This window comes from Cricetulus griseus (genome assembly GCF_003668045.3).
Source record: "Cricetulus griseus strain 17A/GY chromosome 1 unlocalized genomic scaffold, alternate assembly CriGri-PICRH-1.0 chr1_0, whole genome shotgun sequence".
Classification (NCBI taxonomy): Eukaryota; Metazoa; Chordata; class Mammalia; order Rodentia; family Cricetidae; genus Cricetulus; species Cricetulus griseus.
Genome location: NW_023276806.1, coordinates 1,759,036 through 1,769,674, shown reverse-complemented (window position 1 = coordinate 1,769,674; position 10,639 = coordinate 1,759,036). Strand labels below are relative to the sequence as shown.

The window sequence follows — 10,639 nt, the reverse complement described above, 5'->3', positions numbered from 1 at the left end:
CCTTCTCAATAAAGCCTTCACTGCTCTATGGTATGCTTGGAGACCTGCTTCTGCTGATTAGTGCTTAGATACGGGCATATTATCTACATTACTCAGAAATTTAATTACAGCCCACCTCTCAAGTCACACCCCAGCTAGTTCCTTTGCAGTCTCAAATCCAGCTCTAAACCCTGTCCAAAGCAGGAGAAATCTATGCAGGCATTCAACAGTTTATACTTCATCACAACGAAAAGCCCTTGAGGGTTACAAGAAAGGAAATGACAAGTGAGATTTGCCTCTTAGAAGTTTGCCCCGAGTCCAGAAGGAAGACATCTGGAGAGTGTCTTTTTATTATAAACATCGAACTAGTTAGGAGAGGAAGGAAGAACCTCGGGGCAGGAAGGCCTAAAAAGAGCAAGAGCAAAAGGTCTGATTTAGGGAAGCAATTGTGTAGATGGGGAGAAATGACAGGAAATTTTATGAGGAGGAATCAACAGAATGTGATGGTTATTTTAACACATCCTGGGTTAGGAAAGGTTAGGAATCTCACCATCCTCATACCGGCGTTTCTGGCCTTGTCAACCCTCCTGTCTACCCCGTGATTACCAGAACTGTCTCAAACTTCTTGGTACCCACAGATATGTATCCAAAGCCCAACAAGGCTGCCTTGTTACCTTATCCGACACCTAGAACCTGAGATGTCTGTTTTTGTGGTTCTTTCCAGGAGCACATGCAAAGCAACACAAGCAATTTCAGAAAGGTGGCCAGGGTGATGGTGCTGTCAGCAAAGTGATTGACTTGTAAGGATAGGGACCCGAGTTCAATCTTTTGGGACCCATGTGGAAAAGAAGCCAGGCTTGGTGCGTGGCACACAGTTGTAATCCCCGTGCTGGGGAGTCAGAGATTGGCAAACCCCAGTTCCAAGTAAGAACCTTTCTCAAAAAGCAAAGATCGGGGCTGGAGGGTGGGCTCCATGGTTAAGAGCACTTGCTGCTCTTGCAAAGGATCCGGGTTCAGTTCCCAGCACCCATATGCTGGTTCACATCCCTCTCTAACTCCAGTTTTGTTGGACACCGTGCTTTCTTGTGACTCCTGAGAGCAACAGGCCTGCTTTTTGTATGCACATGTACATGCAGGCAAAGCAATAGTACTAATAAAATAAAATAAATGTAAAGAGAAATCATAAGGCTGAAGGATGACACCTGAAGTTGATCTCTGGCCTCCATGTATAAGCTCACACACATACACACACACATCTGCACACATACAAATCCACATACACATGAACATAAACCAAAAAAATATTGAAGAAATGCGTGAAAAACTAGAAAATAAATTCATTCGCCATTTTAGAAAGTGACAAACTGACTTACTCTTTCTGTCATCAGTAATCATTAGAATTGTTGTAGACGGGCATTAGTTAAGTAAATCTAATTCATTACTTTTTATGATTGGTTTCTTTTATGCATATGCGCTCTTCCTATGTGCAGTGCTGAAGGAGACCAGAACAGGGTGTCAGATCCTCTGGAAATGGAATTATAAATAGTTGGGAGCCACAGGTCCTCTGGAAGAGCAATCAGTGGGTGCTTTTTTTTTTTTTTTTTTTTTTGGTTTTTCAAGACAGGGTTTCTCTGTGTAGCTTTGGAGCCTATCCTGGCACTCGCTCTGGAGACTAGGTGGCCTCGAACTCATAGAGATCCACCTGCCTCTGCCTCCCGAGTGCTGGGATTAAAGGCGTGCGCCACCAACGCCTGGCCGGTGGGTGCTCTTAACCTCCATGCTGACTCTCCAGTCCTAACTTGTTTTGTTGTTGTTATTGCTATTATTTTTGTGTGAAGCAAGTTTGTGAGCGGAGGTGCATACCTGCCCCGATGCATTTGTGGAGGTCACAGGCAACTTGTGGGAGTCAGTTCTGTCTTTCCACCATGGGATCCAGGGATCAAATTCAGGTTGTCAGACTTACATGACAAGTGATTTTCCCCACCCGCTGAGCCATCTCAACAGCCCAATATATCTAATTTGAGCCAAACTTAGATTAAATAGTCCAAGAACTGTAGCAATGGTTTTTGGGGGGTAGGGAGAAATGGGGGCCTCACATAACATGGGCTCTTACCTGTAGCCAAAGATGAACTTGTCCTGATCTTCCTGCTTCTACTCACCAGTGTTGGGATTATAAACATATACCATTACTGTCAGTTTCTAACAATGTGTCCTAAACTGTAGTCACTCAAAATCACCCAGAGTGTTTTTAAATTGCAGAGGTTTTGACTCAGTTGGTTACTTCTGAGGCCATTGTCTTTGAACAATATTTCCAGAGTTTTGGCTTATTATAAAAATCCCTAAGAGCGCTCCTTGAAAATGTGGAGTCCCTAGCCCCATCTCTGATCTCCTGAGTGGGACTCTAGCCTCCTCTTCAGGAGAGGTAGGGAAGTATCTGAATATTTTCATGTTTCACACAGTGTGTAGTCAGCCAGCATTGATAAGCACAACCTGAAAGCAATCCTAAGGTTTAGGGGACTTAGTTTTTCCATTTTACAGTGGGACAGAGGCGTAGCCAACCTTAGTTCTAGTAAATGTATTTAGCCTTTCCCCTGCATGATTTGCACCACGAATAAGTCTGCTATTTGTGCTTAGCACCTTGACAGCAAAGACAGAGGCACTACCTTAAGATCCATAGAAGCTGCAGGTGCTCCCTGAACCGCAGACAGGCCGCTTCTCAGATTCAGTGTTCCTCCCTTTCATCTACTTGTTAGAGCATGTTCTCATGGTTCTTCGCTATAAAGTAAAAGCCTGGGGGCGGGGGGGGGGGCACACTCCACACATCCAAAATGAATGGCATCTGTGCCTCCATTTAAAGTGCAGTTTAACTGAGTGCACAGCACTCAGTTGAAAATTATTTTCCCTCGAATATCTCATGATGGCAATGTACGCAACTCCTCCTAAAACAGTTTCTGGCACATATTTATTTATTAAAGCATAAGCATGCATGCCCGAATGAATGAATGAATGAATGAATGAATGAATGATGTATTCCTGAATGTCTCCTGCTTAGCTCTATCTTCACCTCCACTTTGCTCTCTCTCCTTTCAGGGTTGACTCTCCCTGACTCTAAGATACACAGCCTGCGCTTGCTCCTGCTCCAGGAGCGGAATCTGAATAGCTGTGGAGGTTCTCAAAGCACATTTCAACTCACAGCCTCGGCTTCACCTGGGAACTTGGCCCACATGCAAAGACTGGCGGTTTTTCGAGCCCCTTCAGGCATGCTAATGGACACAGGCTTTGTTAGGCTGCCCCTGGCGGGATTTGCTTTGGGAAGATATGGTGCCCAGAGGGAAGAAACGCACCTGCCAGTGTGCTGACGCTAACCCTCTGCTATGACTACCAGGCCGAGCCGCTGTCCCACTCCGGTTTAAAGGTCTGGCTGTTAGACCACTGCGCTGGTTTCGCGTTCCTCCCGTCACCTGAAGCCATCTGACTACATCTCCGCTAGTGCTGTCTGGACGAACCTGGCAACAGAGAATGAAATTACAAGCACTTTCGCGTGACTCTCGCCCTTTGGGTAACTTAATGCAAAACTCTAAGCAAGCTTGACACAAGCGCTTAGAAAACAGGCCCCCATCACTTCCAGCCGCTGACTCTTCCCGCAAGGGCCACTAGGTGTCGCTCTCTGTTCTGTTTATGTGGCTTTCCTACGGTTGGTGGATTTTGGCTTCCTGGGACACCTGAGTTTTGAGAACTAGCATAACTTGTTTTGCTCCCCGCCACCCCCTTAGCAAAGAGCTAGATTGAGTCATCTTTGTTCTTCACCCTCTCAGAAGTTGCATCCATTTTTACTCTGTCTAAGAGAAGTCTGACAACTCAACTCCCGGATCGGGACCCAACTGACTGTGAGTAAAGTTCCAGTAGATAACTATTGCTCAAAGGACATTTGACCCTTTCCAGTAAAGCTCAATAGAATGATTAAACTTAGCCAAGGTTCCTGAAAGTAAGTACCTAAAGGTCTTTACAGAGAAGCAACGATAATCATGCAAGCTTTGTATCATAGAAATGTTGGTTTCACGGATTATCCAAATAATTTCATTGATCACAAGATAACTTTTCCTATTGGAAAAGATTTATCTTCAAAATGTTCTGTGTGTCTAACTTGTGCTCGCCCTTTGAGCGCTAGGTCCTGACTCACCACTCGGTCAAAGCCTCAGAAAACCTCGCTGGCCCCTTAACCCACTGAGTTAGGGCCTCCTCTCCTCTGTCCTCGTTCTCACCACACTGACCTTCTATAAGTTAGGAAAGGGGCTGTGCCAGTCACTTGTGTCTGTAAGGATCTCAGCATCAGCTGTGTGAGAGGGGCACGCAATAAGGAAACCGCCTGCATGACTGTTTCATTATTAGGGAAGGGTTTTATGATAGATATGAGAGAGAGAGAGAGAGAGAGAGAGAGAGAGAGAGAGAGAGAGAGAGAGAGAGAGAGAGACAGACACACACACACACAGAGAGGGGGGGAGAGAGAACAGCCAGAGTCATATAGAAGAGTCTAGAACCAAGAGAAAGAAAGCAGACTGAACGTGGTCACCAGGCCTAGGGAAGCAAGAGAGCAGGAGAGGATGGTGAGGATAGCAAGTTAGTAAGTGAGCAGAAAGAGAGAATATAACGATAGAGAGACAAAGTGAGGAAATAGTGGAGATTATCAGGTTATAAGGAGGGTGAACAGCTCTGCAGAGGGAAGAGCCAGGAGGAGACTGGCATAGGGGCTTTGGAATGTATGACGAGTACTTGTGACCCTGGGGGAGGCTTTGATTTGCAGCCACAGGTATGTGTCAATGAAGCCATAAGTTCCTTCTACCTAGAGGTAAGGGAAACGGCTCCTTATGGCAGATGGGAACCAGTTTCACAAGGTCCTGAGTGAATGCTGGCTTTTATCAAACCACCAGGCAGGTATCCTCCTATAATCCAGGTTGAGTTCATGTCTGGATATCTCAGCAGCCTGAGACCTAACAATCCCCTAAGATTCAGTATGGCACAACCTTCTATAGCCCACAGTAGGCTGACTGGAACACAGCGACAGATGCGCAATGAGCACTTTCCGAACAAAGAGTTTTGTTTTGTTCTCTTTTTTAGTAAAAAAACAATCACGGTGTTTGTGTTAGTCAGGGTTCATATATACTCATTCTATCATATAGAATGGATGACAGAATGGATATATATTAGAGTAGTGGCATCAGAAGATTCTTGACCCTGGTTCCATCATTCTTGAAACATTTGGTTGTGAATCTTCACCTTTAACAGCTGAGCTATCTCTCCAGCCCATGATTATACTATTCTTAATTGCCCAATTAATAGTCCCCCAAGAAATCCCAAGCAAATAGAAGGTCAATTCTGGCTAGTACCTTAGAGTCTAAGGAAAAAGAAAATCCGCAAATTCTGGGCTCAAGAGATTCTCCCATTGCCTTAGAAGCCCGCCCATGTCCTTGAAGGCCCTCCCATTGCCTTCAAGACCCTCACCCCATGTCCTGAGAGATCCCTCTAAATGCTTCTCTATCTTGTATTTGCGTTGTGAATGGGGCTCCTGCATAGACAGAATAAGTGGCCAATGAATGTGGTTTCTCGGTTTAGGAAAATGAGGACCCTGAAATTTTTTGTATTATTAACAAATCTCAATGCTCATTTAAGTAAAAATAATGATGAGAAGGCTCAGGGTCTTCAAGGTGCTGCCAGTCATTTTATTTTATCTTAACATTTTATCTAGAACAAGCCTTCTAACAGAGGTTTTGAAGAAGAAAACATTGTGTATTTCGATGAGAATAAGAAGGGCAGTAAAGCCGGGTGTTGGTGGTGCATGCCTTTAAATCCTAGCACTCGGGAGGCAGAGGCAGGCGGATCTCTGTAAGTTCCAGATCAGCCTGGTCTACAAGAACTAGTTCCAGGACAGTCTCCAAAGCCACAGAGAAACCCTGTCTTGGAAAAAAAAAGGGGGGGGCAGCCATCTGTATCTCCAGTCCCAGGGTATCTGACACCCTCTTCTGACATCCATAAACATGGTGTACAGACATACATGCAGGAAAACAACTCACTCACAAGATAAATTTAAATAAATATAAATGTAAAATGATAAAAATGTGAACAACTGTGTTGACTTGCTTACCCAAAGAGCCTGGCACTGTGCTGCCTAAGGCTGCATGTGTATCCTTCTAGATATGGTGTGTTAGATACTTAAGTCCCAAGCTCATACATAACAGTACTCAGAGGTACTTGGATTTGGATGACACCATTGCTGAATTTATAAAAAGAAAGGCTAGCGTGTTTGCAAAGCTTGTTCAGACTTTCCATCAGTACTGTCCGCCATGTTCCGATGCAGGAAAAGGGCCTTCACCTGGGCCCTGATGTCAGCTCTTGAACTTCCCAGCCTTCAAAAACACAGACTAAGTAAAGCTTCTGTTTTGCAAAGTACCCAGACTGTGGAGTTGAGGTATGGGAACAGGAATCAGTTTGGCTGAATTAATGGGTTACAGTGACCAGAGATCATCTGACTATCATTTTTGTATGTGCTACCCAGACTAAATGGTCATCTGTCTTGTGGACAAAGGCATGCACTCGACCCCTGTGATCTGGTAGTGATGCTGGGGTGGGGTGTTCTGCTGTAGGAATGTAGGAAGCTGGTTCGAGTTTGACAAATTTCCATTTAAAAACCCGGGAATGGAATATTTATTTATTTATTTATTTTGGTTTTTCCAGACAAGGTTTCTCTGTATTGTTTTGTAGCCTGTCCTGGAATTTGCTTGGTAGACCAGGCTGACTTCAAACTCACAGAGATCTGCCTGCCTTTGCCTCCCAAGTGCTGGAATTAAAGGTGTGCGCCACCAGTGCCCAACAAAACCGGGGAATGGAATTTCTAACCTCTCGGATGCAAACACCTTTACATTTAAAAAAAAGAAACAAACAGTAGCGACAAAAAACTTTCCTGAGGAAAGATTTTTCCCTTGAGTATATTTGTGAAAGGCTGACCAAAGCCTGAAAGTTTCTTTTAGACGGTGCTGCTCTAGAGGCTTGACTGAATGCAAACCTGAGCAGTTTTCTTTTATAAAACTGGGTGATAATTGCCGGGTGGTGGTGGCAGCACACACCTTTAACGTCAGCACTTGGGAGGCAGAGGCAGGCAGATCTCCGTGAGTTCCAGGTCAGCCTGGTCTCCAGAGCGAGTTCATGACAGGCAGTAGGGCTGCCTACAGTGGAGAAGCACCACAGCTGTTGTAGCCCCAGTCAGGGCCTGTGAGGCACATGCTGGGAGAACAGCAATTTCCTATTTCCCATGTTACTTATTAGGGTGAACCAAGAGAAACCTCATAGGCAGGGTGGTACACATGAACAGAAACAAAAGGCTCATGAAGCCCACAGCCTTTGGTCTGCTAAGCTCCAAATTTGATGGTTCCCAACATGTGATGCCACAGTATCAGGAGAAGTTAATCTTCTCTGCTTAGCAGAGATCAACAGAGAAGATACTACCTTCTGGAATGCTGGAGAGGAGCCCAGGTCCAATGCCAAAGAGGAACTGGTCACCGGAAAAGGTTCTAGGAAAGCAAAAGCAAAGAGAAACTCCTTGAGGCAAGAATAAGTTTGGCATGTGTGGTGAATTAAAAGCATTCCCTCTTGGCCAGTAAATAATGAGACAAGGGGAGTGAGATAAGTTAGAGCCAGAGGAATACCCACAATACAATTGCTCGGCCCATGTGAGCCAGAGCTGAAAATTGTCACTGTACCCCGAAGTGACCCCTGTGAGAAGCAGGAGGGTTTTTTGTTTGGTTGTTGTTGCATTTGGGTCTCTTTATGTTTGCTTTTGTTTGTTTTTTTGTGGGGGATTTTGTTTGTTTGTTTTGACAGACACTATGTACTCCTGGCTGTCCTGGAACTCACTATCTAGACCAGGCTGGCCTTGAACTCACAGATACAGGTCTTCCTCTGCCTTTGAGTGCTGGGATCAAAAGTGTGTGCCACTACTGCAGGGTCAAACTTTGAAGTTTTGCTGATGAGTTAGATTGGAGAGTGAAGTTCTACAGTACACACATATGTCCCTCCTAGCATGTCATGACCTGGTTACACAATGGTGATTGGTGGCCACCTATGCCCTTCCTCATGTTTTGCAACTGGGTCACACCATGCTGAACTATGCCCAGGGACACCCTTCCTTATCTCGAGTGAGTCCACAAATTGCACAGGGACACGGCACTCGTCACAACATTCAATGCTTCACTCACCAGCAGCCTGGCACAGTGAAATATAAACATGCTTGCTTTGGACTTGAACAAGCTGCACCTTACTGAATGTGAGTGCTCTGATGATTTTTATTGTGTGGGGGGGGATATATAAAAAAATGGAAATGTTTGCAATAAATAATTTTTATCACAATAAAGGTTGAACTGGAAAAAACTGATCAGATATCTAAATATAAAGAGATATTATTAATGATTCCATGTGGTTTGAATTGGGTAAAAAAATGCCACAGGAGTCTAAATCAATACAAAAAGAGAGAAGACAGTGACCGGTGTTCTTACTCAGTTGTATGCCTATAATATTGGTAAAAGAGGCCCAAACAGACTTTTGGCCTAGAACCCCACCCAGCTTTCTGCACTCTGCATTGGCTTCCAGACAACTGGACAATTACACAGACAAGAAGCAGAACAAAGATGGGGCCACGGGACATTAGTGGTCCTGATTCCACTTCCCTGTGTCAGGTTCCTATAAACACTTTGTCTGGGAAGAACCTACGAAGAGTAAAAAATGAACTCCTTATTTGGTTCCAGTCATTTCTTCCTTCTCCTATGGTGACATTGAGGTGAGGCTTTGCATCACACCAAGGCTGAGCTTTGGTGCCTCAATGGTAGGAAAGCTGTCATGGGTGAAGTCCTTCTGTGTATGTTTGTCTTATTGGTTGGTAAATAAAGCACTGTTGGCCAATAGGGAAGCAAGATAGGTGGGACTAGGAGTCGAGGAGGATTCTGGGAAATGTAGTAAAGAGAAGTCTTGTGACCAAGGCAGGAAGTGACACAGCAGGTAGACTCTGAATATAAGCAGGGACAAGCAGGAAATCATTCTCTTACTCCTCCTCTCTTCTCTGTGGAGTCACCATGTGATCCCAGAAAGATAGGACGCTAAGGCCAACATCCTCAATAAGTCTTTATAAAATATATAGATTAATAGTTATGGTCGTGATTCCGCTGACCAACCCAGGAACTAGGTGACTGAGTCTCTGCCCTTTCCCGACTCCCGCCCAAAACATCATTCACCTGGACCACCCCCAACCCCCCCACCTCTGCCTGCGGGCTTGGGGTAGACACGCCCAGGCAGGGAGGAGCTCCCTGCACCCCAAATCTGCTAGCACCCCACTCTTCCATTCCGCCGACCAACCCAGGAACTAGTGAGGAGACTACCAGGAGAGTCAAGACCATCCAGAGTTGTGGACATTGAATTCCTGGCCCCCACATACCACTGGGTCACAAGAGGAGATAGAGAGACCCCACCTGCACCCACTAAAAGAAGATATGGGGAGAAGACAGAATAAGATTTCACCCAACAACAGAAAGACCAATATGACACCACCAGAATCTAAGGACTCCACTCCAGCAAGATCTGAAAAGCCCAACACAGAGCATGAAGAAGAGATGGACCTCAAGAATTATCTCAGCAAGATGATAGAGACCTTTAAAGAGGAAACAAGAAAATCCCTTAAAGAAATAGAAGAAAAAGCAAACAAAAATTAAACGAAATGGAGGAAAAGACAAACCAAAAAATTCAAGAAATAAATAAATCTCTTAAAGAATCTAAAGAAAGCCAAGAAAAAACATCCAAACAAGTGAAGGAATCTCTTGAAACAGTTCAAAGCATGAAAGCTGAAATAGACACAATTAAAAAAAACACAGAATGAGACCATGCTAAAAATGGAAAGGCTGGATAAACGATCAGGAACTAAAGATGTAAGTATAACCAATAGAATTCAAGAGATGGAAGAGAGAATCTCAGCTACTGAAGACTCACTAGAGGATATACATTCATCAACCAAAGAAAACCTCAAGTCCAACAAATCCCTAACACAAAATATCCAGGAAATATGGGACACCATAAAAAGGCCAAACCTAAGAATAATAGGTGTAGAAGAAGGTGAAGAAACACTGCTCAAAGGTACAGAAAACATATTCAACAAAATCATAGAAGAAAACTTCCCCAACCTACAGAAGGATATGCCTATGAAAGTACAAGAAGCTTACAGGACATCAAACAGACTGGACGACAAAAAGAAGTCCCACTGACAAATAATAATCAAAACACCAAATCTACAGAATGAAGAGAAAATATTAAGAGCAGCAAAGGAAAAAGGCCAAGTAACATATAAAGGCAAACCAATCAGAATCACACCCGACTTCTCAATGGAAACTCTGAAAGCCAGAAGGTCTTGGATAGATACCCTACAAGCACTAAGGGAGCATGGATGTCAACCCAGACTACTGTACCCAGCAAAACTTTCAATCACTATAGATGGAGAAAACAAGATATTCCACGACAAAAACAGATTTAAACAATACATATCCACAAATCCAGCACTACAGAAGGCTCTGGAAGGAAAACTCCACACACTACACTCACAAAAACACTGGCAATAGATAATCTAATTTTA

At 44.2% G+C, this 10,639-nt stretch overlaps 1 protein-coding gene across 1 annotated transcript in view; it reads right to left on the bottom strand.

The window, feature by feature from the left end:
• Positions 1-348: 348 nt before the first annotated feature.
• The window catches only part of Cth (cystathionine gamma-lyase), a 53,393-nt gene continuing 43,102 nt past the window's right edge, over positions 349-10,639 (bottom strand). The window contains exons 12-13 of the mRNA XM_035450645.1: positions 3,324-3,485; positions 349-384 (exon numbers count right to left, since the gene is read on the bottom strand). Coding sequence (XP_035306536.1) covers positions 349-384; positions 3,324-3,485 — 198 coding nt within the window. The remainder of the gene's footprint in view (positions 385-3,323; positions 3,486-10,639) is intronic.